We start from the raw sequence: 19,910 nt of genomic DNA, 5'->3' as shown, positions 1-19,910 counted from the left end.
AACTGAGGCACACTCCAATCAATTTTTAAACTAAAATTTGGGTTATAAAGAAAAGCTAAAATACTTTGACAGCATTTTATGTCATGACATAGAGAACACACTCACTTTTCCTTTCTCTAAAGGAAATGGGCAAGGGCCAGAATTTCCCAGGAACTTTCATGAAATTGAGTTAGAAGTTGACTAAAATGCTTTTTCAAGGGGTCAGAAGAAAATACACTAGAAGCCAACAGGATTTCCTGACCCAGCCCAGAAACTTCATATATTTTTCTCTAAGCAACCCTCCTATATAGGTAGAGAAAAATCGGAAAAAAAGTTATCTTGATTCTAGAGTCCTGACACAAATACTTTTTGTGTTGGCCAAGGCACAACAGGTCCTATTCTGGAACGCATTCTCACTAATATTTTCAGTTAAAGCACAAGTAACTTAAAGAACAGAAACAAATGCTCAACCTTCAATGGCAACAATCATTTCAATTTCAACCCAATATCTTCACAGGCTCTTCTGGAACGTGGTGGAGAAACACAAAATGAATAACCTGAATCTTTCTCTTCTTTCAATAAGTTATATATCTGTAGTACCTGCTTTGATTAAAAGTGTAGATTTTCACACGGCAATGACTGTACTTCTGAAGTATTTTTTTTGTATCTTCATCAGTGTTAAAAGAGTTCATCAAAACAAGAGGAACATCTGTATTGTAGGTTTTGTTCAAGTGCTAGGAAAGAAGGTATAACAAATAAATATTACTCAGTTGTACTTTTAGTCTAAGAACCCCAAAGTTCTCCACCACTCATAACTACAACAAAACTTCTCTAAAACATCCTTACCCATTTATAATTTAACCAAGTACTTTCTGATAAATTCATTGTCTTTAGTGAGCATCTACTAGGATGCTCCGAACCTGGAAAGGAGAAGGGGAGAAAAAAGGAAAATTTCCAAAGACACCATCCCTGCCCTCCAGAAACTTCCTTATGTTAAGATGCCTAAGTTTACACACAATTTAAATTTTCATTTTAAACTTCTCAGATACACTTTGGGTTAATTATAGATGATGCTCAAATGTATATCTCAATAGCTAACAAAAGAAGTAAGCCTAATTGGTAACCTTACTTCCCAATCCCATCGATGTAACACCTGAAGTGGAAGGGCAATGTGGTGTATAATACAACCAGCAGTGGATTTGGAAGAAGAGGACATGAGTTCAAATCTTGGGTCTGTGATTTACTGCCTATCTGAAATAATGTGTATAAAGCAATTTACAAACTATAAAGTGACAGATAAATGTCAATCATTATTGCTAGTGTAAAGATTGGATCTGTGATTTCATTGATATACATGAGTACATGACTGAACTTCCAGGTGAGGAAATTCCCTCCACCAATAAAGGTCAATTTGCACAGCCAGGCAGGCAGATCTTGATGCCAGACCTTCGTAGCTTTGAGAGCAGCTCTCTAGATGCCATACTGCTGCTTATTATAATTAGGTAAATAAATCACTTAATTTCTCTGCATGTAATTTCCTTGCATGTAAAATGAGAGGATTGGTCTAGATGGCCTTATAAGGTCCTTTCAACTCTAAATCTATCATTGTAGGTGCTAAACTCTTGATTATAAATGCTGGTATTAATGGGAATATGGAAAGAGAGTAAGCCAAGAGATTCAGGAATTCTAGTAACCATTTTTGACTGATTCTATTTGAGAGAGAAAGACCTGAGGCTTAAGAATTAGGCTGAAGGCAGGAAGCCAGACAATTTCTGCATTAAAATACAACAGCTTATTTCTTTTTAATATTTATAACCAAAATCAAAAGCCAAAATGACAACCCCCCAAAACACCCAGTACACCTTTCTATATTATCTAATTTTATTAAACTCAATTTTAACACCATAATTGTTACATATTACTTACCTCAATTTGTTGAACTGTCAGATCCAAAAAAGTGTTTTCATTCCGCACACCAATCAGACTTTTGGGGCCTTTACAGCCCATGCTAGTTCCCAAACCACCATTGAGTTTTACTACTACCAACTTATTCAGGACAGAAGATATATTATCAGGTAAGCCTCTGGCCTTTATCTTCTCATAAGGCTGAATCTAAAAGAGGGGAAAAACCCATTTAAAAAACTGCTAGTTTTAAAAAATTAAGCAGCTTAAGAAAAGGTTAAAGACAGGTCAATGTTAAATAACCCAATCTTCTTCAATGAGTTGCTGGCCATACGTAATGAAAATAAAGATTTCTACTAAGTTTCTTTCAATATCATGCTCCTTGTTTTCCCTCCAGTCATAATGCTATCAATCTATACTAATTTAAAGCCAATTAATTTCCAGCCTGTCTATGTCAACTCCCTTGCTCAAAAACCTTTGGAGTGGATTTCCATTCCCTATAAAAGGAAAAATGAGAGATGGTGCTGATTATTTTAAGCTTCTGTAACTGAACTTCTGCCCTCATGAACTTTACTGATAGGATGATTAATGTTCTAATAGAGTGATTAAGATGTGGGCATAAATAAACAGGGTGAAATAAGATAGAAGGACCAATGCCTACGCAAAAAAGCCTTTTTTTTTTCTGAGAGCTATTTAAAAAGCCTTGAAAGGAGTTGGCAACAGAGAGGGAGTAGTTAGTTGTACATGGAGAGGAAACAGGAAGGGCAAGATGAGTCTGTAAATTCATAAAGAGAAGTAGGATTAAGTTAGATTGGGGAGAGGTAGAAAGGAATTTAGATTGCAGAAGGCCTAAAGGTACATTCTACCTAGAAGGAAATGAAATAGTAATTTTGGTGTAGTTTAATGAAAGGTTAAATAAGCGAGAGATGCAAGAAAGCAAAGGGATACCCATAGAAGTATCTGAAGCCAATTCTACCTTACTTTCATTGTCGCTGTTAAAGGGCAAGGATTTTGTATAAGTATTCATGTATGTCACAAATCAGGAGTCCAATTTTGCCCAGACTGGTTATGTAGTCCCCGTTGTACTTTAGTTTGATGAGGATAATTCCTATTAGCAGACAGTTCTTACAGTTTCAGTTTTGTCTTTATATCCTAAGTACTAAATTGACTGAATTAATGATTAGTGAATTGAATCATTGAGAAACAGTTAGTACCAAATTACACATATTTATGAATTAGTGATTCAGTTCATTAATTAACTCAATTAACCAAGTACTTAGGATATAAAGACAAAACTAAAACTATAATTGATCTGGGCAAATTTCTGTCACCATTTCATAAAGTGTACAATTTTACAAAGATCTTTTGTTAGGGGAATAGGTAAATTTCCCAAGAAAGATCCCCCCGTATTTCTTTTCATATGTGTGTGTACTTCACCAGGAGGTGGGATTGGCTTTGTTTCAAGAAGTTTAGAGTTATTAAAAGCACCATCTAGCCCCTTCTTCCATTTCGTCCTGTAAAATTCTGAACACTTCTCGGAGACTCTGTTCAGAGTCTGTCTAAGGTAAAATATACTGATGAATGAGCATTATAAAGTGTCCCTCCAACTTCAATTCACATTCATAAACTGTTATAAATGGCAAACTCACAAAATAAGTCGGCAGTTCTCTTTTAAAAGTCAGAGAGGGCTTACAACAGTTCTTTCATTAGTAATACTGAATAAATATGTATGAAGTTGTCATTTTCAGTTGGGCATGTTAGAGCTTTGTTTCCTATAAACTATACTGATTGGGTCCCAACCCACCTACTTACCAAGTTATATGAGTTTGTTTTTCCTTTGTAACTAGTGTAACAGGGGGAATATTTTCTGAACCAAAAATTAGGGACACATAATGTGACAAGGGATTTGCAAAGTCTCACTAGGAAATATCTACTTTTCCTGAAATGACGATTGATCCAGATAATAACACAAACTCACCCAATGGCCCAAATTTATGACAAAGCTGACTGAGGTTGTAAGTTTACTCTATCACCATAGAACACTGAGAAGGAGTTGGTGATTTTTAATATAACTTGCATTATACTCCAAGCAAAGAGGCTAACTGGAACCATCACCTCAGTAATATCTTGCAATGCCATATATCCTTCAATCTCTCCTCCAACATCATTTATATTACTGCATTTAAAGTCAGTGAAATCCCAGTCAGAATACCTACAGTGAGAGAGCCATGAAACTACCTTTTTGTTATTTCAGTCACAAGTCTCATGCTGCCGAGCTCTGGGGAGCCAGACTTGAATACTGTGTCTTTTTGTTTTATGAAGGAAAGGATAATGGATCTTTGCCATGTTCTTCTAAAGAGTCTAAGTTCTATATTAAAACAGTATTCATGAGCTGAATTAAAAAGAAAGCAATACACTCAACCACAAAGTTAGGATGACGCTCTGCTCTCTGGTAAAAAAGGAGCAGCTGCAAACTGTAGCCTTCATGCCTGCTCACCAGTGACCAAGTTGTTACCACGAAGCGCAACTCTATAAACCAAAGGGAAGAAGGGGACTTACTTTTTTAAAGTATCTACATATACAAATATATAAGAAAGGCATTCTGATCCAAACATTTATTAAATGCCTACTCTATGCCAGGCACTGCGCTAGGCACATGGAAACTGCCCTGCCTTCAAGGATGCTATGTTGCCATAATGGGGGAAGCAGGCACTACAGGCACGGGTGTGATGCAAGGCAGGGTCAAACAGAGGCCAATCTGGACAAAGTGCTACAGCGAAACATGAAGAAGAGATGGGTCAGAGATTGTGGAGCTGCACTGGGAGACGTGGAGAAAGACTCCTCAGTACCATGGGGAGATGGTGGCCTCACAACAGGATGAGAATCTGTAATCTATACTGATGCTCTTCCATTCACCCTGGCTGATAGGTTAAAATCAAACAATTTAACTTAGAGTAAAGAATAGCTTAAACTAGGACTGAAACCCATAGCAGATTACAGAGTACAAACAGCATTTATGTTGTTTTATTTTCTTTTGTTAGCATTAAAATTCTCTGGAGGCCATATCTTAATTTATAAATCTTTATTAAATAACAAAAAGCAGGCCAGAGAAAGAAAAGACTCCAACTCTCCTAGCAGCCTCTTCCCCAAGCCTAGCTGTACCAGCCACCAGCTGCCAGCCAGACTGCGGGCACTGGCTCTCCCTGAGCCTTCTCCTCAGGCTGGGATTCCAAGGAAAAAGACCTTATTTCCTCCCCATACTCTAACTTATTTTCTTCATGACATCGCTTTCCCAAGGGACTCTGGCCTCAGTCTGGACAAGAGGCAGGTTAAGAAAGGCCATTGCACAGTGCACACATCCACTCTTCTCTGCCTGACTTCACACTAGCTTACTTAGTTGCCAAGAGGCTTGTTTACAGATTAAAAAAAAAGCTTGTCTCCACCCTCATCCAGCAAAGGGAGAGGAGGGGGGGAGGAAGAGAAGCATATTGCAGCTTCAATCTTAAGATTAAACTTTTTCTCTCTAAAATCCAAAGGTTACTTGGGATGCCCAAAAGGGGTACAGATTAAAATAAAAATTCCACACTTTTGGGCATTTTACAACACTTTCCTAACTCAAGACTCTTTGAATTTTCCTCATTCATAGAATCCCTATTTAATAATTCAGTTTTGTATGAACTTTCCTCACAAACCTAGGATCAAATCTAGACTTTTTATCCCAGTTTAATCTGTTTGGTCCACACCTTAACTAAAAACTCTGGAAATAAATGAAGCAATCAAATGGGGATTAAAAGATCTTTCTGAAAGTTGAAGAGAAAATAACTGGGAGTCAAGTGAATATGAAGACTGTTCGGTTTATTTTCATATTCTCAAAGTTAATTTATTTTTTTTGTTTGTTTTTATTCTGTTTTTTAAACCCTTACCTTCTGTGTTGGAGCCAATACAAAGGCAGAAGAGTGGTAAGGACTAGGCAATGGGGGTCAAGTGACTTGCCCAGGGTCACACAGCTGGGAAGTGTCTGAGGTCACATTTGAACCTAGGACATCCCCCATCTCTAGGCCTGGCTCTCAATCCACTGAGCCACCCAGCTGCCCCCCAAAGTTAATTTAAATAGGCTCTACCTTCAAAAGAACCCTGAGTAAATGCTTTTCACATTTCACAAGAAAGTTCGCATTTCAGGCTTAAAATTAGAAATATACAAAAGACATAATCAATTTACTAATTATTCTTCTTTATTGTGACTACTAGACAACATATTTAGCCAACACACAAACATTTTCCCCAAATTTAAGAGTCCCAAGCCATTTTTACCTTCAAATGGCTTGAGTTTCTCACTTTCTACTCTCACCCCAAAAAATTAAAAGGGGAAAACTCTATGATACCTAAAGGCCACTAATTAATGGAGAAACCACCTAATGGCAGAACTATCCTCTCAATTTCACCTTAGCTCTTTTTAAATAGAAAATATTCTAGAAAAATATTCTAATCTTTCTTACTTGGGCCAAAACCTATTGAACATGCATTGTATATTTTAAAAAGCAGCTAGAATTTCCATTCTTTTTAAGTATGCTCATTTTTTTTTTCCAAAGGACCAATCTTGTTGTAGCTCTAAGATCCAGTGGATGAAATTGACTCTTGATTATTTATCTGAGGTACAATGCCCTCAGACAAGAATTTAGCTGATGATAAATCTCTAAACAGACAGGTGCTGATAAAAGATCATTCCAGACTTAGCCCAAGGCTTTCTACTCTGTGAAATTACAAATCTTTCAAAAAAAGCTCAAGATAGAATGGAATATGTATTCAAATTTCGGGGATAGGCAGCATTATGTTACTCCTGCTCAATGGCATGGCAAAATCCAGACCCTTTACAAAGGTTCAAATTAAAAGAATTAATTATGTAAAGGCTGTTTAAAAAAATAGAATCAAATATGACTCTGAGTCACAGTGTTTGCTTTAGTGATTAACATGAAGAATAGAGTGTGCACTCACCACACATTTGTGGGATGATTCAGCCAATAATTCTATACTAGGAAGCTGGAGATGAGGACTTCTATAGAATCCATAAGTTAAAAGTAAAGAGAGTAAACCATCTCCTCAGTCAACTTGATTAATACCTTAATAACTCATTTTAAGTCTGGTCACTATTTTGAGGAAAACATAAGATTGCCTTGAAGTAGAATTGTTCAAATTTTAAGCTCTGGATAACCATGTTAAATCTTTTGAGAAGAGGACTGCTTAAAGGGGGTATTTATCCAAAGGAGGACCAGCCCTGTAAGACTCTTGATTAGGAATTTCCTTGTGCAGCTTGGGGTGCAGCTGGCAGTTAAGATTTGGGAATTGCATAACCATCCCATCTAAAATTTTATAAAACAGGAGTATTAATTACCTTTTACCAGGATAGTAGCCACTCGGCTCCCCAGCTCAAGGTGATAGTTAACATAACAAATTGAATACTTCTATTTTTCAAACTCTTTACAAATTGTAAAGTAGATACATTTTACTTTATAGATAAAGAATTGGTAACTGGTTGTTCAGTCATGTCCAACTTTAGAGACCACGGCTATCATCCATGGAGTTTTCTTGACTAGGATTCTATAGTTCATCATTTCTTTCTCCAAGTGGATCCTTTTGTCAGACAATCAGAAATTGGGTGACTTGCCGAGGGTTACTCAGAGACTGAAGAAGAATAGGTGATTAAAGATAAGAAAGTAGTACTATTCCTTTACAACCTATTTAATATTTATCTAACAGAGCTTCCTAACTGGGTGACCCTGTGCAAGTCCCTTAACCCCTCTTCTGACTTAAGAGTTGTTACTAGGACACAAAGGGTTTATTTAAAAAACAACAACAAAAACAAATCTATATGAGCTGGCTATTAATAGGAATGACCTTCATGAAACCAAAGTACCTGGTAACCATATAACCAAACTAAGCAAAATGGAGACCCCTGATTCTAACACATGAGTACTTTTCTACAAAAACCTGTAAAATCTATATACAGTAAAAACAGGAGTATGTTACTACTCTTTCTTAACCAGCAAACATTCTTAGTGATTCTAGTACACTCGTTTATAAAATGGAAGGGAAATAGGCACAAAATGTCAACTTGGCAAAATTTTCTTCAAACTCTCTATCCAACCTGTATTTACATGCTTGCCTAGGACTGGCATACTTAAATATCATCTATTAGGAATGCAGGATTCTTGTCTAAACAGCTTATTGTACATCCCTCCCAACTGTTTATACACCAATAATTCTAACAACATTTCCACTACTGTAACTGTTCAAGTTTTTTAAATGAACCTTCTATATTTAATGTTAGCTTTGCAATCATTAAAGAGCAATCAAAACATTTGCTGGTACTTACAAGACATGCCATTCCCTCAACTCCTGGCAAATTTCCCCCCTTTTATTTATTTACTTATTTCTAACATTCATTAAAAAATTCTGAGTTCCAATTTTTTTCTCCCCCTTGCTTTTCCCCTGCCCACTGAGAAGGCAAGCAATATACCAATTACACATGTGAAGTCATGCCAAATAGATTTCCACCTTAGCCATGTTGGAAAAAGAGAACCCCCCAAACAAGAAAAACAAAAAACAAGAAATATGAAGAATGTAAAAAAAAAAAAGTTGCCATTTGCACTCAAGAGTTCATTGATTCTTTCTCTGGAGGTAGAATGCATTTTCCATCATACATCTTTTGGAATTGTCTCAGATAATGTTTTGAGCAGAGTAGCCAATTTTTTAACATCTGATCATTGTTACAATATTGCTTCTGCTGTGGACAATGTTCTTCCAGTTTTTCTCCCTTAACTTTGTTTCAGCTTGTAAGTATTAATGTCCTGTTTTTTCCCCATCCTCTCTAGCATTTGTCATTTTCCTTTTCTGTCATGTTATTCAAGCTAATAGGTATGAAGTGGTACTTCAGTGTTATTTAATTAAATTGCCTGTAATCAGAATTATCCCTCTTACTTCCTATGATCCTCTCTGCCTCTTATTAGGTCATAAACTCTTCTTCTATGGATCTGACAGGTACATTTTTCCATGCTCCCCTAATTTACTTATGATATCACCCTTTATGTCCAAATCATTTAACCATTTTGATCTTATTTTGGCATATGGTATAAGATGTTGGTTGAGGCTGAGTTTCTGCCAAACTGTTCCCCAATTATCCCAGCAATTTTTGTCAAATAGTGAATTCTTGTCCCAAAACTTAGGTATTTTGGCTTGCCAAACATTAAATTACTAGGGTAATTTACACCATATATTGTGTACCTAACTCTATTCCGCTCATCCACCACTGTCTTTCTTAGCCAGTACCAGATCATCTTGATCATTACCATTTTGTTTGATTATCTGTTACTGCTTAGGGACATAAAAAAATAATTACTTAAAAATTTTACTTTTGTTTTCAGTTCTGAATTCTCCTGCCCTCTCTCCATTCCCCACTTATTGAGAAGGCAAAAAACTCAAAACCCATTCCAAATTTATATAGTGACAAAAAATAGATTCCTGCCATTAGTAGTGGCCAATTCCTGACTGCCATTTAGAGAGCTGAGCTCAAACATGTCCTCTTTTCTCCTGTGAATGTACTATTCTGGGTCTTCTCTATTATTATTGGCATAACTTCATCATCCTGTAAGCTCAGCCTTGGTCTTCCACCTCATTATCACCCTCTGTGCCTCTCTGATTGGATGAACTCCAAACCTCTGCTCAAGGAGAGAGCTTGGCTCAGACATCTTCATTTCTCACCTGGCTGTACTGCTGTAGGACTTCTCCACCTCTCCCTTCCCCCCATTTTCCAGGTATCTCTTGTGTTTTATTTTCCTCCCTGAGTCTGTAAAAGCTCCTTGAGGGCAGGGACTCTTCCCCCCCCCCCTTCTTTGGTATCTTTGTATCCCCAGAGCTTAATACAGGAGCACACAGCAGGAGCTTAATATTTACTGAATGAATACTGACCCTGGGCAAGTCACTTAGTTTTCTCACCTATAAAATAGGGATAATAATAACACCTTCCTCCCAGGGTAGTTTTGAGAATATCCAATGACATGATATTTGTAAAGAATTTAGCATAGTGCTGGGACACATACTAGGCACTATATTGTTGTTACAATTACTGTTCCAATTAAATAGTTCTACCAATAGAACAAGTACTGAGCCATTTTTCCTTACTAAAATAAAGTTATGCAGATAAGGAAAGAGCAAGTAGGGGATATATATCATGGTAAAAGTCCATATTTAAGTTGAAATTTTAAATCTTCTCTAACCAAAGTCTATCTCATATTCCTCCACATATTGTGGGGGTGACCCTGGCTTCTCTACAGCTATGCCACTTCCTTCTATCTCTTCCCCCACCTCCAAATGGTTTATTTGAATATCAGTAATAGCCACACACTTGGCTAAGGAAAAGAGCATTTGCTAACCATAGAAAAAGTCAAAAGAATGGTGATCTGGGCTTTATCTTAGGGCTGGTCCTTCATAAATCCTGTATCCATGGTTCACCCTACGTCTAGTCAGTCAGTCAACAAGCTGTCAACAACAAGTCAACAATTAGGTGTCTACTATGTGCTAGGTAAAATAAAATAAAAATAACTTTTGCATGCATACATGTAAGGAAGACAATAAATTCTACCAAAAATCCACTTTATATTGGTCCAGGACATGTTTCTTTCCATGTAAAATGCCCTATCTCTAAAAGCTGAATGACTGAATTTCATTATTAAAAAGGATCAGAGGTCATCTAATCCAACCCTTATTTGAAAATAAATTCATTCCCCTCTACAATATGCTCAGCAAGGAACATCCCATTTCAGCAGGAAGACATCCAGTTAGGGGAAATCCCTCCAGGGCAACTACTTTCACTTTGGAATGATTCTAAAGGATAAGAAGCTGTTCATTCCTAACTTTGCCCCTTTGCAAATCCTGTCCATAGCTTGTAGTTCTTGCCATTTAGAGTATAGCAGAGCATATTTAATCCCTTTTCCACACAACAACCCTTCACTCTCCTGCTTGGGAAATTTCAGTGACTGCTACTTCTAAGACACAAACCTCTTAGCTCACATTTACACAAATGGCTCTAGTCTACCTTCTGGCTTATTTCATATTATGTCCTTTCAAACTATCTGCTTTCTAGTCAAGCCAGTCTACTGACTATTTGCCAAAATGGACTGTCCATCTCCATTTTTCAGGCTTTCCCTGAATCCTTTTCACTGACTTTGAAGAGACATTAGTTTTCTTCAATGTTCACGTGCCACTTCCTAGGGAAACAATTACTGGTTCCCCTAAATATTAGTACCTTCCCACCCCTCAAAGCATTTTTTATGGACTTGTGTATATGCTGTATTTTGTAATAGAATGTATGCTCCTGGGTGCTGAGCCTGTTTTTTGTTTAGTCTTTATAGCCCTAGAGCCTAGTACAATGCCTTATACATAGAATCTTGGCTCTTAATAACTGATTACTGGATAGTAGAAATACTACTATGATTTCCCTATACCTAGGTCTTTTCCTTCTCTATAATTCCTTCTAACAATTTTCTAATAGAATAATTTCAAGACTTTTCATCATATTGGTTTTATTCAATCAACCAGCAAGCTTTTATTAAGTACCTACTAAATAGCAAGCATGGCACCAGACAATGGGGATAAAGACAAATGGAACCTCACAAGGAGCTTACATGTTATCTGGATCCTTTTCATTTTAACAACAAAATTCCTAAAATGAACTAAATGCCATACTACAGAGTGCATCAGGACTAATCCCACCTTCCTAGCCCTGAAAGTTCTGCCTCTAACTCAGCCCAATACATATCTTGGTAGCCACTTTATACTCCTGAATCATAAGGAGTTTGTAGTCCAACAAAACACCCAACTAAGTTTCAGATGAATGGCTGGCTTTACCATTCTATATCTGCAAAAAAAATTTTTTTTTTTACCCAAACATCACAGGCCAATAAAAAAAGAAATAATAGCTCTTCTAATAATTAAAAGTATGACTTGGAATTTATTAGCAAAATTTGACATTAAGATTTTATACTTGCATATGTCTATCTTCAAAGAATCAATGAGAGTAGGAGTGGGGAAAGTACTTTTAAAGAGATAACTCAAAATAATCATACAATTAAAATTTAAAATTACCATTTGAATGCTACTGTTCTCCAAAGAAAGAATGAAACAAATAATATTCTATAGACGAACAGGCTAAAATTTAGGGTTTTTTTTGTTGTCAGTATGGCAGTATTTATTTTCACACCTTTGATTTCAGGCTGAAAGTGAGAAATAATATCATTCCAAAGTAAGTAAATTTCTTCCCCCTCAAACCAATATTTAAAAACAACACTTCTAATATCAAAAAAGCCTTGCTCTTTAAGATGAAAATTTCAATATATTAAGGGTTGGGAGATGGAAATAAAATGATTAATTACTAAGTACTCAAGGTATGTTAGGTCCTGTGGAAGATACTAAGGCGGCATCATCATCATCATCATCATCATCATCATCATCATCATCATCATCATCATCATATTTATATAGCACAGTGAAGTTTAAAAAGTGCTTCATGTAATCTTATTTGATCATATAATAGACGTGTATCAACTCTGCTCCCTGCCTGAGGCTGCCCAGGGAGTTAAGTCACCTCACTGCTCTCAGCAAGTTTCCTCATCTATAAAATGAGTTTTAGACTGGATGGTGTTGATTCCTAAAGTCTCTTCCAGCTTTATACTCTGTGAGTAATTTGCAAAGCAATGTAGGTTACTCAAGCCACAACCTCTCTGGGCCTCAGGTTCTTTGTACTTAAGAATGAGGCAACGGGATGAAATCATCTTTGAGTTTTCTTTCAGCTCCAAATCCTGTAATTCTATGAGGAAGCAGACACTGAATATTTATATAGTGCCTACTCTGTCAGACATTGTGGGCTAGGCACTTTTAAAAAATACTTAATTTCTATCTTAGAATCAATACCAGATAGTTCCAAGGCAGAAGAGTAGCAAAGACTACACAACTGGGGCTTGCCCACGGTCATACAGGTAGGAAGTGTCTATGGTCACACTTGAACCCAGGACCTCCTGTCTCTAGGTCTGCCTCTCTATCTACTGAGTCACTTCTCTGGCCCACTCTAATCACTTATAAAAGTATGTATTATCTCATTTGATCCTCATAAAAACCCCATGATGTAGGTACTATGATTATCACCATTCTACAGATGAAGAAGCTGAGGCAAAGAAGAAACATGATTAAGGTTTTATACTTGCATAAGTCTGTCCTTAAAAAATTAGTGAGAGGAGGAAGATAATACTTTTAAAGAAATAATATGAAATAATCATACAACTGAACAAAAATTAACATTTGAATGGAATACATTAGGAAATCAACACACAATAGTTAATGACCATAGTAACTGCAGTACCTGATAAACCAAAAGATTGAAACTATTGAAAGATATTGGACAAAATTTTTTTTGACTCACTATTTGACAAAAACCACTGGGAAAACTGGAAAAATAATATGGCAGAAACTAGGCATAGATCACCATCTCACATCATACATCAAGATAAAGTCAAAATGGATTCTTGATCTAGAAATAAAGGGGGATACCATATGCAAATGAGAGGAATAAGGGAAAGTTTATCTGTCAGATTAGATAAGGGAAGAGAAGCAGAGAACATTATAAGATATAAAATAGATATTTCTGACTACATTAAAGTTTTTGCATTAAAAAAAAAACTAATACAACCAAGGTTAGAAGGAAAAAAACCTGAGAAAAAATTTCATACCAAGTATCTCTGACAAAGGCCTTATTTCTCAAATATATAGAGAACTGAGTCAAATCTGTGAGGATACAAAGCATTCCCCAATTGATAAGCAGTCAAATGATAGAAACAGGCAATTCTCAGATGATGAAATTAAAATAATCTTTAGCCACATAAAAAAATACTCTAAATCACTATTAATTAAAAATGCAAATTAAAGTTACTCTGAGGTACCACCTCAAACTGTCAGACAGGTTAATATAATAAAAATGATAAATGTTAGAAGGATGTGGAAAAAATAGGACACTAATACACGGTTTGGTGAAGCTATGAACTGATACAACCATTATGGAGAGCAATTTGTATGGCCCAAGGAGCCATAAAGCTGCATACCCTTTGGTCCAGCAATGTCACTAGTAGACCTATATCCCAAAAGAGATCAAAGATAAGGGGAAAGGACCTACTTGTGCAAAAATATTTATAGTGGTTCTTTTTGTGGTAGCAAAGCTCCTGAAACTGAAGGGTTGTACATCAATTGGGGAGTGTCTGAACAAGCTGTGATATATGACTGTAATGGAATACTACTGCACCATAAGAAAACAAGACTAGGACACAAATGAGTTTCATTTCTGCAAGATGCCACATGAACTAGAGGTGAAAGCGGAGGTGACAGTAGCAATATTGTATTGCCAATAAGATGAGAGAGTCCACAAGACTGGGGAAGTTCCAATGGTAACAGAAAGAAAAAGACAGAAGAGAGTTCTGTTATTTACCACCACTGGTCCTGCCAACACCATGACAACTATCTCTTTAACTTAAGGGAAGTTCTCAAAATGTCTTAAATCCCTCCATCATTTTACTCAAGGCTTACCGAATCCTCTGGAGGTCTTTGGATTTTCCCCCAATCCACAGAAGGTCCCTTTTCTTGTAAGAATCTATGGAATAATTTCCGAAATCCTTCAAGGTCTTTTTTAGTATGCTAAGAAAAGAAACAACATTCAAACAAATGTTAGAGCAATAGAATACATATGACAGAAACTATGAAATAAAACTGTTCCACTTTTAGGTTATTAAATACATAGAATTCTGTACAATTTAAATTATTTTAGAGAGACCTAAAACTAAGGAATAAAACATTTTTGGGGCATATAAAAGGGAATATTAATAGTTTTCTTACTATTATATTCTAGAGCAGGGGCTCCCAAACTTTTTTGGCCTACTGCCCCCTTTCCAGAAAAAATATTACTTAGCACCCCCTGGAAATTATGAAACTATTTATTGAACTCAGAATAGAATGTAATACAAAAAGTGTGGCCATCACTGCCTCCCTGGATCGCTGCAGCACCCACCAGGGGGCGGTAGCGCCCACTTTGGGAATCACTGTTCTAGAGGGACATGATCTCATAGGTTCCCCAAAGAATATCCAAAAAGTAGAATAATAATTTTCTAAAAGAAACTTACTGAATCACCAATACTAGTTATTTCAGAAACTTCAAAGAGATCCTATCTAAAATTATACACATGGGGGCAGCTGGGTAGCTCAGTGGATTGAGAGTCAGGCCTAGAGACGGGAGGTCCTAGGTTAAAATCCAGCCTCAGACATTTCCCAGCTGTGTGACCCATGGCAAGTCACTTGACCCCATTGCCCACCCTTACCACTCTTCCACCCAGGAGCCAATACTCAGAAGTTAAGGGTTTAAAAAAAATAAAAAAAATAAAATTATACACATATGACTTTATTAGTTCTTTAGAAGATGGTAGGAAAAGTGGAAATCAGTATAATGGCTTGTACATATATAAATAAGTACACACAACTAGAAGAATTATATCAGTAAAGGTAGTTTGCATTCATTCAACAAAGATTTTCAAAGTGAGAGTCTTAAAAGCATTAAAACTAAAATCTGATAACAAAAATTTCAATTAAACTTTGAAAAAAAAAAAGAAAAATCCAAGTTTTCCATGAAGACCAAGAGAAATATTTACCAATTCTGGTGAGGTTGCTAACATTATTACATTAAATGTCAAGCCTCTACTACAATCAGCTTTTATATCAAGTTTTGCTAGCACAGTGGTAAAGTAGTTTGTCGAGTCAAAAGACCTGGGATCAACTCAAATAGCTCTGAAATTGACTGTTTAACCTGGCAAGTCCCTTAAACTCCCTCATTCTTCATCTATAAAATGAGGGATTAGACTAAATAGTCTTCCAGTTCTAGGTTGAGCATCAGTAAAAGTATGGTCTCCCAGAGACAGCTGGGTGGCTCCGTGGATATAGATGGGAGGTCCTAGGTTCAAATCTGGCCTCAGACATTTTCTAGCTGTGTGACTCTGGGCAAGTCACTTAACCCCCATTGCCTAGCCCTTACTGCTCTTCTGCCTTAGAACCAATACAGAGTACTGATTCTAAGACAGAAGGTAAAGGCTTAAAAAAAAAAAAAAAGAGTATGTTCTTCCTTGAAATATAGACTGTTATAGGTCCTCTCTGGTCCATGGACAAAAATATAGGAATATCAGTCATCCCCTTTAATCAGAACTACTGGATGGGAGGGAAAAGAGATAGGAAGCCAGGAGACCAATGAGGAAGCTATTATAGTAATCTAGGAGAAAGATTCTGAAAACTTGACTAAGGAAGTGGTCCTGTGAGTAGACAGAAGAGGACAAAGGAACAGATACATGGGTTCAACAAGACTTTGTAACTGTCGAAATATGTGAGGTAAGGGAAAGAGTCAAGGATGATTATAAGGTTGTGGACCTGGGAAGATAGTGTGATAATCTAGAGAAAGAAGGATGTTTGGGAAGGGTGGGTTTAATAGGAGGAAGGAGAAGAAAATAATTTCCATTACAGACAAGCTGAATTCAATGAATGTAGGATATTAAGAAGATATCTAGCAGTCAGTAAGTGATGCAGGAATGGAATTCCAGGGCTAGATACATATTTGAATATAAGAGTATCATCTGTACAGTGGTAATAATAGTTGAACTCATGAGAACACAGAAAAAGAAAGGGCCAGGAAAAAGCCTAGGGGAAGATGGATGAAGATCTAGCAAAGGAAGCTAAGAAGGAATGGCCAGATAGGTAAGAGAAGAACCAGAAGAGAGTGGTCTCTTGAAAACCAAAGGAGAGGAGCACGTAGGAAGAGAGAATGGTGAACAGTATTAAAAACTATAAGGAGGTAAAAAAAAAATGAAGAAAAGAAAAGGCCACTGGATTTAACAAGAAGAAATTATCGGTAACTTTGAAAAGCTTGCAGTGGGTTGAGTGGGTAGTGAAGAAGTAAAGATAGATGATTGCCAGAGTAGCATTAATAGGGAAGAGACAGATAAAAGGATGACTAGAGAGCATGAAAGTGTCAAGTGAAAATTTTTTTGGAAAATATTAATAAATTTAATTCAAAGACAATGACCAAAGAGAAAAAAAATAAAAGAATAGAATCTTACATAAAACCCTTACTTAGCAGCATATAACCAAAAATAAGCAATAAGAAACATGTCTTCACTGTGTCTTTTCCCTAGTCCTTCTGAGGTAAGAGAAAATGTTTGAAGGTAAACAATAAGCATATTTGTAAAGAAGCAAGTTCCCTGTATATACAGGTAGTAAGGAAATTAAGATCCCAAGCAGAGAGGTCAGCCTTAGCAAAGAGAAGGACTACCTCTTCCTCAGAGACTTGAGTTAAAAGAAACAGAATGGGTGCAAAGATATAAGGTTTTAAGCTATGGAGTAGAAACAAGGGCACTAATGGTAGATTGCCTTAATTTTCTCCATAAATTAATAGGCAAAGGCTTTGGTTAAAAACTTGAGATAGCTGCAGTAGACTGACAGCCAGGCCTACAGACCTAGGTCCTGGCTAGGTCCTGGTTTCTTTTTTTTTAAACCCTTACCTTCCATCTTGGGGATACTGTGCAATACTGTGTATTGGCTCCCAAGCAGAAGAATGGTAAGGGTAGGCAATGGAGGTTAAGTGACTTCCCCAGAGTCACACAGCTGGGAAGTGTCTGAGGCCAGATTTGAACCTAGGACCTCCCATCTCGAGGCCTAGCTCTCAATCCACTGAGCTACCCAGCTGCCCCCTAGGTCCCTGGTTTCAATCTAGCCTCAGTCACTTTCTAGCAGTGTGATTGTGGACAAATCACTTAATGCCCCATTGCATAGCCCTTATCATTCTTCTGCCTTACAATAGAATTGATTCTAAGATGGAAGGTCAACATTAGATAAAAATTAAAAATAACAGAAAAAGACTCAATAAATGAATAACTTTTAAATTTCCCTGTGGTTCAGAAGTTCTAGGGAGAAATGGAAGGAAAGGACATTGGGGGCTATCATAGAAAGGACCATCAATCAGAGTTAAATTAAAATCCTGGAATCAACAGTTATGGGTAATGATGAGATTTAAGGGATGACCATCCCTGTGGCTTATCTTAGGCAAAATCAAAGATGGGAGTTCAAGGAAGTTAATGAGGCTGATGAACTTCAAAGACCCAAATGCACTTAGTGATATCAGTGTGTATATTGAAAGCTTCCAGCATGAGAATCAGAATTTAAATAGAAAAAGATGTTGAGCCAGATATAGAATTCCTTGAGAAGGGAGGGAGTGACTTGAAAGCGAAAAGATTACAGCCAGAAAAATCTGGACCAGGTGATAAAGGGGAAATAAATCTCAAAAGAAGAGGATGAAAAAATAATGGCAGTACAAAGATAAGAAGTATAAATGATCAGGAAAAAAGGGGTATGCAAGTTGTTCTCCTAAGTCCAATCAGTCAATAAACACCTAAGAAGTACCTACTATGTGCTAGGCAGTGTGTTAATTAAGTTCTGTGGATATAAGGAAAGGCAAAAGATAGTCCCTGCCAGGAAGGAACTCACAAATGAATAGGGGAAATAACATGCAAAGAATTATGTACAAACTATAGCTAATTTCTATGAAAATTGGAAATAATTAATAGAAGGAAATCACTAGCATTAAGGGGATCAGGGAAGACTTCTTCAGAAGATGGTATATCAGCTAGGACTTGAAGAAAGTTCATTATGTTGGGGGGGCATGAGAAAAGGTGCAATCAACACCAGTAATACCACATCTTCCAGAGAGACCTAGATATCTTGTGAGCACAAGAAGAGGGAAAGAGTATAAAGAGGGGGCAGCTGGGTAGCTCAGTGGATTGAGAGCTAGGCCTAGAGATGGGAGGTCCTAGGTTCAAATCTGGCCTCAGACACTTCCCAGCTGTGTGACTCTGGGCAAGTCACTTGACCCCCATTACCTACCCCTTACCACTCTTCTGTCTTGGAGCCATTGGCTTGGCTCCAAGACAGAAGGTAAGGGTTTAAAAAAAAAAAAAAGAGTATAAAGAGATCTTTAAAAGGTACAAAAAAAGGGAAAGGAGGTTAAGTTACTAATATGGGTTGTCTATCTAAATCTCTTACCAAAAACTCTGCCCCTCCCCACAAAAAAAAGAAAGAAAAAGAAACTTTTTTCCTTACATTTGCTGATTCAGACATATAAAACCAAAATCTGCTTGTCAATTTTGAAAAAATGACAGTTGAGAAAATGTTTGAGTGTTGGAGGAAAAGACATCTTAAATACTTTTACATTTCTTTAGATCTTTAACATTTACTTAGCTTTGTAAAGAAATATATTTTATTCAACACCATTAATTTATAAAAAAGCAAATCCAATGTTGCTCTTCCTTTATATCTTCTTAGTGAAGATCTTTTCAATCTGGAGAAGAGAAAGGCTAAGTAAGAGTACTTACTTATCTAGTTTAGATGAGCCTAAGAGAGTTGTTCAATGAAGTTAAATACCTTTTTGAAGGCTTTATATCCACATTCTAATAGAAGGTAAGCCCCTTGAAGGAAGAACTCTCAACTTTAATTTGTGTCTTTGTACCTCTGGCACAGAGTAGGTACTTATGAACTGAAATGTCAGAAATTGAACCTGGGTCTTCCAGGCTCCAAATCTTCATCCATCATGCCACTCTGCCTTTTTTTTTTTTAAGTATTTTTAGAAATGATAGAATCTGGAATACTTGAATTCCTACCTCAGATTCATTTTGTGGTGCTGTTGAAAGTATTTTCTCTAGTTCCTTCTTCACTGATAATTCCAGCTCTTGTCGGATGACTTCTTGGAACTGAGAAGTACCACCTTGAGACATTGCTTTGCTAAGATCTTAAAACAAAAAAGGAAACCAAAATTAGACATAAGTACAAATAAGTACAAATCTTGGTAAAATCTATTTATTTGCTCCTGGAATGCTTGCATCACAGAGTCTATAGGAAATTTCATCCTCTTC

General features: G+C 36.7%; 1 protein-coding gene across 2 annotated transcripts in view; it reads right to left on the bottom strand.

Moving 5' to 3' along the window:
* UGP2 (UDP-glucose pyrophosphorylase 2) overlaps positions 1-19,910 on the bottom strand; it is a 41,429-nt gene that overhangs the window by 7,761 nt on the left and 13,758 nt on the right. For both annotated transcript variants that reach the window (XM_044663383.1, XM_044663382.1), the window contains exons 2-5: positions 19,659-19,786; positions 14,503-14,610; positions 1,906-2,091; positions 580-713 (exon numbers count right to left, since the gene is read on the bottom strand). In XM_044663383.1, coding sequence (XP_044519318.1) covers positions 580-713; positions 1,906-2,091; positions 14,503-14,610; positions 19,659-19,772 — 542 coding nt within the window. In that variant the 5' untranslated portion in view covers positions 19,773-19,786. The remainder of the gene's footprint in view (positions 1-579; positions 714-1,905; positions 2,092-14,502; positions 14,611-19,658; positions 19,787-19,910) is intronic.

The sequence above is a fragment of the Gracilinanus agilis genome, chromosome 2 (genome assembly GCF_016433145.1).
Source record: "Gracilinanus agilis isolate LMUSP501 chromosome 2, AgileGrace, whole genome shotgun sequence".
Classification (NCBI taxonomy): domain Eukaryota; kingdom Metazoa; phylum Chordata; class Mammalia; order Didelphimorphia; family Didelphidae; genus Gracilinanus; species Gracilinanus agilis.
The sequence above is the reverse complement of the archived record's forward strand: the minus strand, read 5'-3'. Positions and strand labels throughout refer to the sequence as shown.